Source organism: Dermochelys coriacea, chromosome 10 (genome assembly GCF_009764565.3).
Source record: "Dermochelys coriacea isolate rDerCor1 chromosome 10, rDerCor1.pri.v4, whole genome shotgun sequence".
NCBI lineage: Eukaryota > Metazoa > Chordata > Testudines > Dermochelyidae > Dermochelys > Dermochelys coriacea.
Genome location: NC_050077.1, coordinates 42,431,511 through 42,447,802, shown reverse-complemented (window position 1 = coordinate 42,447,802; position 16,292 = coordinate 42,431,511). Strand labels below are relative to the sequence as shown.

General features: G+C 38.5%; 1 protein-coding gene across 30 annotated transcripts in view; it reads left to right on the top strand.

The window, feature by feature from the left end:
* Nucleotides 1–16,292, top strand: part of NEO1 (neogenin 1) — a 499,518-nt gene that overhangs the window by 375,312 nt on the left and 107,914 nt on the right. For 17 of the 30 annotated variants that reach the window (XM_043493234.1, XM_043493232.1, XM_043493229.1 and 14 more), the window contains exon 8: nucleotides 5,935–6,154. In XM_043493234.1, the coding sequence (XP_043349169.1) occupies nucleotides 5,935–6,154 (220 nt within the window). The remainder of the gene's footprint in view (nucleotides 1–5,934; nucleotides 6,155–16,292) is intronic. The other 13 variants (XM_043493238.1, XM_043493237.1, XM_038419530.2 and 10 more) reach the window with 1 other exon arrangement.

Here is a 16,292-nt window from a genome sequence, read left to right as displayed (position 1 = left end):
TTAGCAACCATATCATTATTTAATGACAACCTTCTGAGCACAGTGGAGCTGCTATTTAAAATATAAGGGGGACTGATTTATTTAAGATCAGCTGTGGTTCTGCTGAACCATGTCTTTCAAATGATGGAGGAAACATACTGTCTGTGGATTGTTCAGCATCGGTGGCCATTAGACTGTGTGGAAAATGTTTGGGGTCTTTTTCCTTGAGAGCCCATTCAAAAATATGTATTAAAAGAATCTCAATATCAGCAATAATTGAGAAGATTGATATGTTGTTTATCTTTCTGGCACTGTGGAACATGATTCTTTATCCATGTTCTTAATATATCACTTGTATCTTTGACATGATGCTAAAAAAATTGAGATTAATACAAAACTACCCAGAAATAGCAATTTAAGGAATGTTCCAGAGAAATGGATATAAAGACTTATTTTGCAAATACCTTGTTAAACTGTGCTTAAAAGTTTGAGATGATAAAGGGGTTCCTTTACTGGTATTAAACTAATTTTAGTGTAATTATTCATTGACATAGCTATGCACTGCTGAGCATTGTACTTGCAAATCTGTTTATAATGGCATTTGAGGCATTTTGAAAGAGAGTGGGGGGCTGAAAGGAAGAAGGAAATCACCTAGTCTTCTAAATGCATACCATAGCTATCAACAATACCAATTTGTTACCAACTTGATAGTTAATTGCTGTTTCCCATGGGTGAGTTTGCTTGCCTATTCCTTGCTTACCTTACGTGTACAATTACAAGTCCTTCATGCATTTATTTGGTTCATGGTTTATTTTTCATACCCCGCTGGTTTTTGTTGTGTTTGAGTGATCTACCTACAATGCTGTCAGGAGAAGTATTTCCAGACTGTAGTCTTACACAAGGACACAACTGAGTTTTTGTTAATCCTGGAAATTTTGGCAGCTCTCCCAGATGCTTCGGCTTGTTGCCCTCAGGTTCCTCAAATACGGTGTACAGATTACTTCAAGCAAATGATGGATTTCATTATATGTAGAGATGAATATATTAATAAGTGGAATGCGTTTTAAATTAAACGTGAATTTAAAAAAAATTCATTAGAGCTATTTTTTATGGGCAGATTTCATCAGTTACTTTGGTTTCAGTTTGGTTATTTAAAAACCTATATATAACTTTTTTAATTAACATGGTTAACCTGATTTGCAAAGATAGATAAGACATGTTCCCTGCCCCAAAGAGCTCATAATTTAAACAAATCACCTGACAATATTGCCAAGACATCATACACTAGCCAAAACATTAATCTAAAGCAGGGATCAGCAATCTTTGGCACGCAGCCCGTCAGGGAAATCCGCTGGTGGACTGGGATGGTTTGTTTACCTGCAGTGTCCACAGGTGCGGCTGATCGCAGCTGCCACTGGCCGCGGTTCGCTGTTCCAGGCCAATGGGGGCTGCGAGAAGCAGCGTGGGCTGATGGATGTGCTGGCCATCACTTCCCGCATCCTCATTGGCCTGGAACAGAACTGCGGCCAGTGGGAGCTGCGATCAGCTGCACCTGCAGACGCTGCAGGTAAACGAACCATCCCAGCTTGCGAGCAGATTTCCCTGACAGGCCGCATGCCAAAAGCTGCCGATCCCTGATCTAAAGTAATCTGAAGATACAGATTTTGAAATTAGAATGTCAAGAAGAGTTGGATTTTAAGAGGGAGAACTGCTATTGTGGAAAAAGATTTGCTACTGAGTTAAATTTTTTTCTTTTTAAATTCATAGCAGATATTTGTTTCCCTTATTCTTCCTGGAATTAGGCTGAGCAACTAAAAGGGTGGCTATGATTAACTTTCTTTGAGTGTTAAGCCAATGAAATTAATGCTATGTGGAATTATGTGGGTAAAATTTTCAAAAGTGCCTAACTGAGTTAGGGGCCTAAGTCCCCCTGGAATGGAATTTAGGCTCCAGACAATTAAGTGCTTATGAAAATGCCACCCCGTAGCAGTCATCTGTCGGGGATGGACCAGAAGTTACCACTTCAGAAGACGTATGGTTGCCTGATGTGGCTTCTGTGCAGTACGGTACAACTTGATATTTGTATAGCACTCTTCACACAAACTGAATCCCAAAGTACTTCATGGAATTAAATCATGAAGTAACATGATAAAAGTAGAAGGAAAGGAAATAAAATCTGCAGGGGAAAAATAGGTTTTCAACTGGAATTTAAAATGAGTCTTCAGCTATGCAGGGAGTAGGGTGATCAGACGTCCCGATAAAATTGGGACTGTCCCAATTTTTAGTTCTTTGTCCCACGTCCCGACCGATGCACAGTCAGGACGCCATTTGTTTCCATATTTCAGAGTAGCAGCCGTGTTAGTCTGTATTCGCAAAAAGAAAAGGAGTACTTGTGGCACCTTAGAGACTAACAAATTTATTAGAGCATAAGCTTTCGTGAGCTACAGCTCACTTAAGTGAGCTGTAGCTCACGAAAGCTTATGCTCTAATAAATTTGTTAGTCTCTAAGGTGCCACAAGTACTCCTTTTCTTGTTTCCATATTGCGGCTTTGGCCGCTCTGGCTGCTTTTTTTTTTTTTTTTGCTTCCCCCAATATTTTGTCCATTTAATCTGGTCACCCTAGCAGGGAGATTATTCATGAATACTGGAGCTATACAGAACACTACCACATTTTTATCCACAATGGCAAGATTGTGTTGAGGGAACATAAAGGGTGTCAGTGATTAGGGACACAGTCCAGTGAGGCAGGTACTTAAATATGAGCTTCAGGGGAGTTCCACTGACTTGAATGGGACTATGAATATGATTAAGATTAAGCATGCACCTAAGCACTTTGATGAATGCTATTCTCCTGCTTTGCCCCCTTTATCCCTTGGTACCTCCCATATACCTAGGAGTACGAGGTGAAGCAGTATAAGGCCACATACACCCACATCTCTCCTGGGTTGCTGCAGCTCTTATTTGGCCCAAGAACGAGGACCAGAATCTGGCCCACGGTCTGTAAGAAATCCATAAAGATATGGGCGGGGGGCTTGGATTGGATTCTGAAATGGTTGAGAGCCTAGTGGAGTTGTTTGAAGATGGGAATGCTGACTGTACTACATAGTTTTTCTGAGAAGAGCCAATGGCATTCTGTTCATGCTGGTATTTGGAGCAGTTATTAGTCTGTTGTATTTCAGTTTCTACTACTCTACAGCAAAAACACACCTATCCTAGGTTCTGGGTGCCTTAGACAATCTCTGAAAATTACTCTTCTTAAAGTAAATAGACTCTGATCACAGTATCCCAGCAATAATGTCAGTGTCACTAGAATTTAGTGGTCATGATGGCTTCACCTATGCTTTTCCCAAACATTACCAATGTAAACAAGGTCAGAGAGGAGATTTTTTTTTTAAAAAAGGGCTGAGGAGATTTCAGCAGATGTGGATCATGTGGCAGTTATAGTGGAGATAGGTAGAATGGCATATGTGATATGTGGGGCGGAGTTAAGGCCCAGTCAGTGAAGGGAATGCAAGGTCACAGTCAAAGGAGAAGATAGAAGAGAGATGGAGACTTATTTGCTGTGGTCCCTTAACCAACAAAAGCAGAGGTCTTTTGAGACATTGTGCGTGATTGTTTCATATTAAGTAGTTCTCATCATAGACTTTGTCACATTCTGTAGGTCTGATAAAAGCAAATATTCTAGGCTATCAGCCAATGAATATCACTTCTAGCACCATAAAAACATGGCGAGTTGTAGGTTGGTTTTTTTTGTTTTTTTTTAAGGACTGAACCTGCAAAATGAAAGTGATACGAAGCATAAATTAAATTCTAAGCATGGTTGTAAGTGTATTTTATATAGTGCTTTAGCCATTGTCAGTTTGAGAAATGGAAACTATGAGAACAGAAAGTTCTGCTCGGTCAAGGCTGAGAGGATATTTTGTTGACAATTTTCATATTTGGAATTTAAAATGAAGGTTCTTTTAGTAACACTATCAATAGCCCTGTCTTTCAGTGTCTGCGCTGATTTGCTGTCCTGTGTGTCGTTCATGCAACTATAACGTTATTTTATTCTGTGGATGTGTCTGTAGCTTTGTCCTTGCCACTCATGATAGAGGTGCTTATCATCCGCCAATACTGCAATTGTCCCTCTGTGCCTCTAATGTACAACAATCAGTCACTTCCTCCTTTTTCCTATTGATATCATAACTGTGTAAAAAAAAATAATAGCATATTGTGTACCATCAGCAAAACAGTGAGGCAAACTCCAAATTTTAATAATTCACACCAGAACCTATACTAAAGTGTCAAAAGTTAAATGTAAAGCTTGCAAGCTACATAGCATGCATCAAAGATGTTTTTAGCTTATTGTAAATACCAATTTAATCCTGATTTCCAAGAAGGTCAAAAACACCTCCATTATCCAAGCAATCACAATATTGCCAGACTATTTAACTAGTGCTGATTCAGATTTTACATCAGTAATATTTAGGACATGATGATTAAGCTCACACGTGGTTAATGTAAAACAAAGTACAAAATAATTTTCAGAAAAACTATAAAGGACCAATAATACTTTGCTATTATTTTAGTATTATAACACAGCTTGGAAAGTGGACAGTTAATGAATTGGACTTTTTGCCTCTAGACACCTGCGTTTAGGGTCCACATGACTTCTCAACAAAATGTTTGTAAGAGTGTTAGAAATACGTATTGTTCCCTAACCACATTTTTGGAAATGGCTGAATGATGACATTTTAGATGACATTTCCAAAAACAAGTGAACTTGAATGGTTTAAGTTTTTAATAAAGTTGTAAGCAACTGAAAAAAAAAATCTTGTAATGGAAAATGTCAGGTGACCTTAGCAATCAGAGTTGCTTCATGCACAGCCCATAGTACTTCATGTAACTGGGCTTCTCCTACATGGAATATTTGCACTACATTTAGTGGAGGCTTGCATGGATTGCCTTAATGGGATTTAGCATCAAACTATTTACATATAGTAGCGACTGCTATTAACATGCATCAGATTACACTTTACCACTTTTTAATATATTAATCCAAGAGATTTGTCTCACCATTAGTATAGAGGTATCATATATGATGACATACAAGACATTCTACAACAAAGTTTACATCATATTCTTCATGTCATGAAGCAAGATTAGGTGTGGTTCTGTTAATACCCTTTAAAATTGTCATTGAAAAAATTAATAAACAATGAGAAGTAACTAGTTGTTGGAAAGAAATACCCGATTTGGGTGGAAGTTAGGAGCATCTTGGAGAAAAAACACAACCTTCCTGTCTAAATTTCATGGGAAGAATATCACTGCATCACATGTATTGATTGTATTACACCCCAAACTCCTTCAGATACCAATTACAAGGTACTATGCAGCAGGTAGATGACACTATAGTTTGATAAGTGACTGGAACTCTGCTAACCTACTTCATAATTTACACATCAGAACTGGATAACTTCGCAGTGCTTCTTCAATGATCTTTGTATAATCCAAAGATTACCTTTTATAACTGAGTCTAGTACAAATTAATACCACATTTTAACAAAGTAAAATAGAAAATCAGGTTTGAATGTACTATTGAATAGCAAATGAACGTTATTTTTTTTTTATTTCTCACAAAAAATGAAAAATATTGTTGGGCACGGATGTGTCTCTTATGAGGTGATATTTTTCCTCAGTTCTCACCCTTCCCCTTCCCTTGCCACTTCCATTACAATGGAGATTTGGTCTGCTTGCTCTACAGTGATGTGTCCTTTAATATTTCCCATTAGTTTTCAGTAGTTACCTTTTGCCTGCATGTCAGCCTTCAGTTTAATGGCCTTTTTTGTGTGTTCATTTTCTTTTGTTTCCCATCGTGGTTTTGTTTATTTCTTTTGTTTTTTTTTCTGTTTTCTTTTTTTAAACCGTCGTGATGTTTGCCCTTCATATTCCCCAATGTTTGCACATGACAAGATGTTGCCATCCCAACATTACCTCCTACTCCACTGACCAGTGCCACTACTGACCATCTAGCACCTGCCACAACTGGACCGTTGCCTTCGGCCCCTCGGGATGTCGTGGCCTCCCTCGTCTCTACTCGCTTCATCAAACTAACATGGCGGACACCAGCATCAGATCCTCATGGAGACAACCTCACCTATACGGTATTCTACACCAAGGAAGGTATAAACAGGTAAAGATCTATGCTTGTGAATTGGATTGAATTCAGTTTTCTGCATCCTTTCACAACTCAAATACAGTCCCTTCACACTAGTTTCTACAGGCAAACAATATATATATATGTTTCAGAGTGATAGCCATGTTAGTCTGTATCAGCAAAAAAAACCAAGGAGTCCTTTTGGCACCTTAGAGACTAACGCATTTATTTGGGCATAAGTTTTTGTGGGCTAAAACCCACTTCATCAGATGGATGGAGTGCAAAATACAGTAGGCAGGTATAAATACAAAACACATGAAAAGATGGGAGTTGCCTTACCAAGTGGGGGGTCAGTGCTAACGAGCCAATTCAATTAGGGTGGAAGTGGCCTATTCTCAACAGTGGGCAAGAAGGGGTGAATACCAAGGGAGGGGAAATCATTTTTGTAGTGCTAATGAGGCCAGTGCAATCAAGGTGGCCTTTTTCAAACAGTTGACAAGAAGGTCAGAACAGGGAAATTATTTTTTTGTAGTGGCCCATCCACTCTCTTTATTCAGGTCTAATTTGTTGGTGTCCAGTTTTCAAATTAATTCCATATATATATATATATAGTGGCTCCATACAGTGTTCAAAATTTGAAGGGCTAGAGGGGTTGCCAAAGTTTTACTAGAAACAATTACAATTGGCAGTCTTTGATATTTGTTTCAGGGCTAAATTTTCAAGGGACAAGTAAAATATACTTGGAAAACAAACACTGGTAGTTTTCAAACTGAAGCGTGTTCATGAAGTGGGCATCAGCCTGGTTTTGAATCATTGCAAAGGGTCAGTTGCATACTTTGAGCAGACTGCTTAATAGCTAAAAGTGCTTGTGGACTTTATCGCCACCTATGGGATGCTGATAGTGTGGTAAACTCTTGCACCATGTTAGCCCTTAAACAGTCAATAGATACCACACCACAATATCTGAAATGCAGAAATTATTTCATGTTCTAAAACCAGAGACATACTGTCAGATTCCAGATACTACAGTGTGGTAACTGTTAGTGACTGTTGACTTCTTTATGTACAAGAATTGCCATTAAAATCATCGTAGTGCTGATTATTCATGAATCTTGTGTTGGCACAATGCTTCACCAGTTTAATTCAGGTTTCAGAGTAGCAGCCGTGTTAGTCTGTATTCGCAAAAAGAAAAGGAGTACTTGTGGCACCATAGAGACTAACAAATTTATTAGAGCATAAGCTTTCATGAGCTACAGCTCACTTCATCGGATGCATTTGGTGGAAAAAACAGAAGGGAGATTGATATACACACACACAGAGAACATGAAACAATGGGTTTATCATACACACTGTAAGGAGAGTGATCACTTAAGATAAGCCATCACCAACAGCGGGGGGGGGGGGGGGGGGAGGGGGGGAAACCTTTCATGGTGACAAGCAGGTAGGCTAATTCCAGCAGTTAACAAGAATATCAGAGGAACAGTGGGGGGTGGGGTGGGAGGGAGAAATACCATGGGGAAATAGTTTTACTTTGTGTAATGACTCATCCATTCCCAGTCTCTATTCAAGCCTAAGTTAATTGTATCCAGTTTGCAAATTAATTCCAGTTCAGCAGTCTCTCGTTTGAGTCTGTTTTTGAAGCTTTTTTGTTGAAGTATAGCCACTCTTAGGTCTGTGATCGAGTGACCAGAGAGATTGAAGTGTTCTCCAACTGGTTTTTGAATGTTATAATTCTTGACGTCTGATTTGTGTCCATTCATTCTTTTACGTAGAGACTGTCCAGTTTGGCCAATGTACCGATGAAGTGAGCTGTAGCTCACGAAAGCGTATGCTCTAATAAATTTGTTAGTCTCTAAGGTGCCACAAGTACTCCTTTTCTTTCTGATATTCTTGTTAACTGCTGGAATTAGCCTACCTGCTTGTCACCATGAAAGGTTTTCCTCCTTTCCCCCTCCTGCTGTTGGTGATGGCTTATCTTAAGTGATCACTCTCCTTACAGTGTGTATGATAAACCCATTGTTTCATGTTCTCTGTGTGTGTGTATATAAATCTCTCCTCTGTTTTTTCCACCAAATGCATCCGATGAAGTGAGCTGTAGCTCACGAAAGCTTATGCTCTAATAAATTTGTTAGTCTCTAAGGTGCCACAAGTACTCCTTTTCAGTTTAATTCAATCCATCCAGCTTTCTTAGTAAAAGGATCTGCTGCTCAGAATGGCAGAATGTCACCATGAGGTAGAAGCTCCCCTATTTGGTAAACAGGAGTTGATACTCAGTTTAAGCAGTGGGATCTTCAGGGGATGCAGGGAGCTGGCGCCTCTACCATCTGGGAACTCACGGGGCAACTTTCTAGGAATGCCTGCCTGCCTCCCCCAATTCAGGGTCTTCAGTTGTGTAAATAAGACAGCAGGAACCAGGAAGTGCTGAATGGCTTCTCTCCTGAGCAAAGGGGCAGAAGCATCCCTTAATGTTCAGAGAATTACCTAAGAAACTCCAGGGCATTACCATGTAGGCAGGGGTTGATTTGCTGCTAATACCCCCCTTGGTTCACTTAGTTTGGCCCACACAAATTCTGCTGTGGCCCTAATTCAGCAACGTTTTTTAGCATTTGTTTAACTTTAGGCATGTGAGTCGTATCACTGACTTCAGTAGGACTTCTTGTGTTTAAAGTTAGGCACTTGCTTAAGAATCCTGCTGGATCAGTGCCTAAGGGTATGTCTACACTACAATACAACACCTGCAGCTGGCCCACATCAGCTAACTCAGGCAGCAGGGTTATAACATTGTAGTGTAGATGTTTGTGTTTGTGCTGGAGCCTGGGCTTTGAGGCCCCGCAAATGGGGAAGGTCTCAGATCTCAGGCTCCAGCCTGAGCCTGAATGTCTACACTGCGATGTTATAGCCCCACAACCTGGGTCCCATGAGCCTGAGTCAACTGATGCAGGCCAGCCGTGGGTGTTTTATTGCAGTGTAGACATACCTCATGTGAGGTGGACACAGCCCAGTCAGCATTCCTGCAGGCTCTGTTGCTAATCTCCTTGCATAAGTGTATTTTTCTGCCAAATAAAAATAATAATGTTTACCTACTTTAGAAGGGTGTTATGTAATTTAACATTTGTAAAGTGTTAAGATCCTGAGATGAAAGCTGGACCTGGAGATCCGTGTACATATGGCTAGAAAATTTTGTGTAATTTAAATAAGAAGCTAAAAGAATATGTAATGAACTAGATAAAAAGTAAGATATGGCCATCGTCCTCTCAAATTCTATGCCTTCTTGTTAAAAATGTGTGGTTGCTAACTGCCTTACCATATTCAAATTATGCATGATCTAACAAGTTGCCAGTGTTTATCCAGTTTAGGCTGAATTTTGATTCTATTGAACTTAATTAAGCAAACAATTGTTCAAATGCATTGTTTATTAGGGGATTATATTAGTTAACAATGAAACTAATCTTCCATTCAGAGCCTGAAGCTAGTCCTCTATCCGAAGCTTGACTCTTGTCATGCACACAGTCACTAACTTCACTCTACCTAAACCAATCTGCTTGAAATTTCACAAACAAATTCTGTGGTAGGATTCGAGAAGGAATTTGGAAGATATCGGGCAACAAATGGGATGCACTCACATCTTGAATCAAATTAAAATTAGAAAAAGGTTTGGCATAGAAATACCAACTTTGTTTTAGAAAGGATACTGTCAACTTGAAATCTAATCAATTTTTTTAAAACTATGAATAAGAACAGAAGTTCTCAAGCTGAGATGCATGGACTGCTGATAGTCTTCAGAGAGCAGATTTGTCACATAGTACTAGCTCCTCCATATTTCCATCTCCAGTGTTTGCTATCTTTCATTGCAACATACGCTAAGACTGGGATGTTCAGAGATACCTTGGAAGTCACACACCCAACTTCCATTGAATTCCCCTTAATACCCTTTGAATTTCACAGCCTTAAGGTACTTTACTTTTCTTTGTAAAGTGGGTTATGAGACAATCTCTATATTAAAATACAATACACACTAAAAAAAAAAATTTGAAAATTCTTAGCTAAGGCCAATTTCAGGTATTTGTTTGTTACCAAGTCCCTTGGTCATTTTTTTGTGACTTGCAATCACATTTTCCTGTTTAAATTTTTTTTCTGTTCATTGTTGCAGAGAATGATCAAATGAACAAGGGAAACTGATTATGCACAAACTGAAAAGTGGGGAGAATTATTTCTTGAAACTCTGTTACACTAATCTTAGATATTCTAACAATAGTAGTCTAAAAAAATATTCAGACAGAAGAGTGGTGAAGTTGACAATGGGTATCCCATTACACTTTTTGATGCAGACTGGCTTCTTTGACTAGTTGTACGGATTTGTGGCAGAATTGTTTGTTAATCCACTTTTTAAAATGTTAAGAGAATGTTACAATTACATAGTTAATTACTCAGAAATTATGAAATCCCAATGTTAAGGTTGCATGTGCAAGGGTAACTCTGTCCCCTCTTGCATATCTATTATGAAACAGTCTTTAATCACATGATCACTTTCTATTTGTTGAATAAAACAATATATTATATTTTTTCTTGTTTTAAGTCCACATATATTTTAATATTTAACATTTTTATATTCCTATATACTTGTACTATTTTCAGAGTCATAATGAGCCAACATATCTTTGCTTTATGATTTGACTTTTAACGGTGTTGGAATGACTTCAGTGGAACTACAGTGTAGTTGTAGCCATGTCAGTCCCAGGATATTAGAGAGACAAGGTGGGTGTGGTAATACCTTTTATTGAACCAACTTCTGATGGTGTGAGACAAGCTTTCGAGCCAAACAGAGCTCTTTTGACCTAAATGAAGAGCTCTGTGTGGCTCAAAAGCTCGTCTCTCTCACCATAAAAAGAAAAGGAGTACTTGTGGCACCTTAGAGACTAACAAATTTATTAGAGCATAAGCTTTACCATAGAAGTTGGTCTAATAAAATATATTATCTCACCCACCTTGTCTTCAGTGGAAATAGTGCTGCAGCACTTTTGAAAACCAGATCATGAGGTGTCTTTTCTGCCAAGTATGTATATTAACAATTTAGAGCCAGATTCTCATACCCTTGATCATGTTGATAGTACCTTACTCTGCTACTAGTCCCATTCATTGTTACAGTTTGTGATCATGTAATTAAGGACTATGTCTTAGTGTGTATATACAAAGGGACAATTGTACTTGCATTGTCATTTCCTGACTTCTGTGTGACTAACAGTGAAAACTTAACATTCTTCTCACATAGCTATTTAAACAGAATGCCTACAGGAAAAAGAGGAAAAACTAGTAGGAAAAAAATCCGTAATGTGAAATTGTTTGTCTGGACACCACTGGAATATCCATTCTACATAACTGAAGACTGTAATCATGTGTGCAGCTTTTACTTTATACAAGATGAGCAGCAAATTAGGTGGTTCCTGCAGAATGCCCATCCACCAATGTTTCACTTTCACTGAATTTCTCTGTACAGTGAAGTGAGCCACACATAGACATGGCATGGCCTATCTTAGCTGCTCACTTTACAAGCTTAATGATAAGACTGAAAAATTTACTTTTCATGATCAGAGTATGATTTTTCACTGCAATGCTCAGGCACTCCTCATGAGCAGTAATACCATACCAAATGTCAGCTTTCACTTACCAGCTGCTTCATCTGTAGAGCTGTTCAAAAAAAGGTTGCAAAAAAAGAGGAAAGCTTATATTTTCCATTTTCCTCATATTCCAAAGAAGCTGAATCAATTTTCTTGCTTAAAAAAACATCCTCAGGCAGAGAATAAGTTTAAAAAGGAGAGCTGAAAGTTATAGAAAATAAACAACTGAAAACAAGCAGTTGCAATGCAGCTACTTATGCAGATAACTATTCTGTCTGCTTTCACTACTCCTGATTATTACAAAGCAGTTTTTGATTATATAAATTCCACATGGTCCAAATGCTGACAGATGCAATGTGAGGAGGTAATAGATATGGAAAGCTGTCTTGAGGGGGCAAGCAGTAGAGTACCTTGTGTCATATTTTGTACTAATTTGTGAGTGATCAGAGAGAGCCAGATGGAGGCAGTGAGCAGTTGGGGCCTATCTAATGGTCTAGGAACTATTCCCCAGATAAATCCACTAAATCTTTAAGTACCTCCATCCCAGCGTACAATATTTCTCTTCTAACAGTAGGATCTGGATGCAGAAAGACGAAGCTACATGGGCAAGAGGGGCTGTGTGGATTATCATAGTTGGACTTGAAACCACACACCCACGATTGTAGAAATCTATAGAAGCCATCTTTTCTGTTTCTGTATCACTGCTCACAGAACTGAAAACCAGAAATAACTCTGTCCTTGGACCATTACCATCATCTTCATCTCACATCAGTGACTTCAGTGTGGAGAAGTGACCTGCTTTCATTGATGGAATCACATTTAAATTGTGGCACGTGACTTCATGTCGCTACAGTCAGGGCATTAAGTGTACCCATGGAAGATAAAGTACTGCCTTCCTTAAAAATCACTAAGTCGTACCTGCCTTTTTGTCTTGTCACTAAAAATGACCAAAATAAAGTTAGTTTCCCAAAGTGTGTACAAGTTTCAAGGGCAGAAGTGTTTTTTCGTACTGTGAAACTTTGCATAAACATCTAGCTACTGTGTCAGGGCTACAGACTGCTTAAGAGGTGGACCATTAATTAGATAGCTAATGGTACAAGATAGTGGTGTAAATTGCATATACCAAATACATGGACAATACTAACTCCATCTCCTCCAGGGTTCAACTCCACCAATTCCAAACTCTGCAAATAGTCTGTTCCTCCTAATACGTCCAGCAAAATGTCTCCATGTGGGTACAATGGATAGATCTGCAGAGAATGGGGATGAGGCAGAGCTAGGGTGGCTTTGGTGTTTCAATAATACTTTCCTAATGTTTGGATTCTTTCAAGTGTAACGTTAAATTTGAATTTCCAGGCTAGCATTTGTAGCTTTTTTTGAGAAAATGACAGTATTCGCTTGAGGGCTTTTTTCCCCTGAAGTAGTTGATAACTATTTGCAACCTTAATTCCATTTTACAAAGCTGTTTGTCTGGGAATTTAGGTGGAGTGAGATAGGACAGCCTTAATGTTCTGTTGGGTAATATAGTTATTCATATCATACATCTGTTATGTTACCTATTATGCGTACCTAAACACATTGGAGCTCGTAAAGGTATTCAGGACTCCCTAAGAAAGAGTATAAATGAAAGATTTATGTATCACTTAATTACACTTATTTCAACATATTTTTAACATGCTGTTGTATACTGTTATTACTGAAAATTATAATACTTTGACATATCCACATAACTAATTTCTGGTAAATAAGTGTTCCCTTTCCATTACAAGAATTTTATTTTCATAATTTTGCAAAATAACTTGAGTGTTACATTTTTAGGTAAAACTAGTGAGTACATTTTACATTTGGGTGATAAAATGTGATATATTTTGAATGTCAATGAGATAGTCACAGCTGTTGAACATCGTCAGATTATACTTGTTTTGTGTATTTTAAATATCAATCATTATATACAATGTAGGCTATAAAGGGACCCCATCAATTTGCAAAATTGCACTGCCAACTGAAAATTTTGTACCTACTCTAACTGAAAAAGTTAGTTGGGAAAAACTATTTCTCTGTTTTTCCAGTTTGATAGCACTTTGGGGACAGTCAGTTTCACTGAATAGTCAGTCAGCTCCTCTCTTGCTGAAAAGACCTCTATAAACATCAAAAAGCAGAAAAGTATTTTTTAAAGTTCAGAACATATTAATAGGATACTCTGTCAAACTGAAATTTTAAAAAATAGTCAATTAAAAATTAAGTTGCGTGTGTTCTTTTAAGGCTCCTTCTACGCTACCAAAGCAACAGTGGTGGGAAACTCTTTTTATAAACTGATTTTAAAAACTGGTTTTAGGGAGCACAGTTTTTCCTCAGTGGAGACAGAGTATAATATTGCGGTAGTGATCTAGGCAAAAATGGTTTTGAAAACAGTTTTGAAAACCAGTCTCCACTTGGGCACAAAACTAGCTGAAACTTTTTAAAAATCTTTTTTTAAAACTGGTTTCATTGCACTGTTTTTCCATAATATAAAGCAGACCTGAAGGCAGTGTGGAAAAAGAGGGGAAAATTGTATGAGAAACTTTTTTTCTCCCTTTTCAGCACAAATGAGTTAATAGCAGGTAATCATTAGTGTGAGAATGGTCTGCCCTCTGCTGCAGAGTTAAACGAAATGTACTAATCAAGAGGGAAAGGATGTTATTAACATGTTAACATTTTCCTTTTATTAACTCACTGAGGCAGTTGCTGATGTCTACTTCTGTAATACTGCTCTTATTTTAATGTGAAGAAAGCGGAAGAGTTTGAAAAAGGCAAACAAAACAGAGTATTTAAATGATATTTTTAAAACACTCAGCTGGCCAAAAATTCACATGGAAAAAATGAAATGTATTTGAAAATAAAAATAACTACTGACGATTTTTAGGTTTTAATGATTCCTTTCAATTTTGAGCTGGATAAGACAGTCCTCAATACCATACTCCCACACTGAATGTATCTGTAGAGGCATTTTCTGCTGTTTTGTAGCTCTAATTGATGTTTCCTGAGTTTGGGGGCACTAGCCCCTCTGGTTGCCATAATATTCAGACATGCATAATCTGTTCTCCCAGCTAGAATATAACTCACTAAAGGTCAGCATTGTGGATGAACTTCAATATCTTGTCAGAGGTGGCTCAGATTACTTGCCCTTTTATATCACTTAGATCCTCTGGACAGGGTAATGTGGCACCTTAGCCTGGTCTCCTACAAAACATCTCTTTTAAAAATTACTTCATTGTCTACTATTTGTTGCTTTAATGGTAATAAACGTAAGTTTAGTTCTCCTTTGATAACACAGGTGACACTTCATAGAGTTTATGTTCAGCTAGTCTTACCTCCTGTGTATCAACAGGCCATTACATTTCACCCACTTACCCATGTATTGAGCTCAGTAACAATGTGTGACTAAAGCATAACTTGTGCTTAGCTAAAGCATATCTTCCAGAAAGGCATCCAGTCTTGATTTGAGGATAACGAGATGGAGATTTACCATTCCCCTTGGTAATTTTGTTCCAGTGGTTAATCAACCTCACTGTTTAAAAATGTGCCTAATTTCTAATTTAAATTTTTCTGGCTTCAGTTTCCAGCCATTGGTTCTTGTTCAGCCTTTCTCCACTATATTAAAGAGCTCTGTAGAACCCATTAGAACCCCATGAAGGTACTTAAATCAAGTCACCTCTTAATCTTGTTTTTGATAAAATAGGCAGATTGAGCTAAATCTCACACTCTTAAGGCATTTTCTCCAGCCCTGTAACCAGTTTTGTGGTTTTTTTCTGCTCCCTCTCCAATTTTTCAACATTCTTTTAAAAATGTGGATACCAGACCTGCTCACCAATGCTGTATAAAGAGAGAAAGTCACCTCCCTACTCCTACTCCCCTGTTTATATATGCAAGGATTGCATTAGTCCTTTTTGCCATAGTACCACACTGGCAGCTCATGTTCCCTTGTTTGTCCACTCTGCCTGCTAAATCCTTTGGAATCACTACTTTCCAGAATACAATTCTCCCTTCTGTACGTGTGACCTGCATTCTGTGTTCAACTCTTTTACAGCTCTTGGGTGGAAGTTATCTGGGCTGGCTGATGTCTAACTTACTACTGGACTGGAAAGTATTTCATCATCCTACTTCTTTCCAAATACAAAAGAGAAATATTTATTGAACATTTCTGCCTTTTTGCAACATTATTAACAATTTCACTATCTCTGTAATGGGGTTGCTGTACTCACTGTTAGATGGTGGTTCTGGGGATTAGCTAAATCAGGCTGATGCCCCTTCCAGCAGTTACACCCTATCAGTTCTCCTCTGAAGCCCCTCTCTTGCTCTCAGGAGACACAGCTGTCCTCTTTGTGACTCAGCCATCCGGCCAGGTCACGATTGTGGTTTCCCTTTCTTGGGAGGAGGTGAGGAGGAGTGTATCGAAGTTCCTGCTCTCCAGCAATCTCAGGCAGTCGTTCTCTTCACTACCTCACAGTGCCACTCCTGCAGTGGCTGGCAGGGGAACCCAGGCCCATTCTCTATTCAGGGTTCCAGCTCAGGGACCCTGT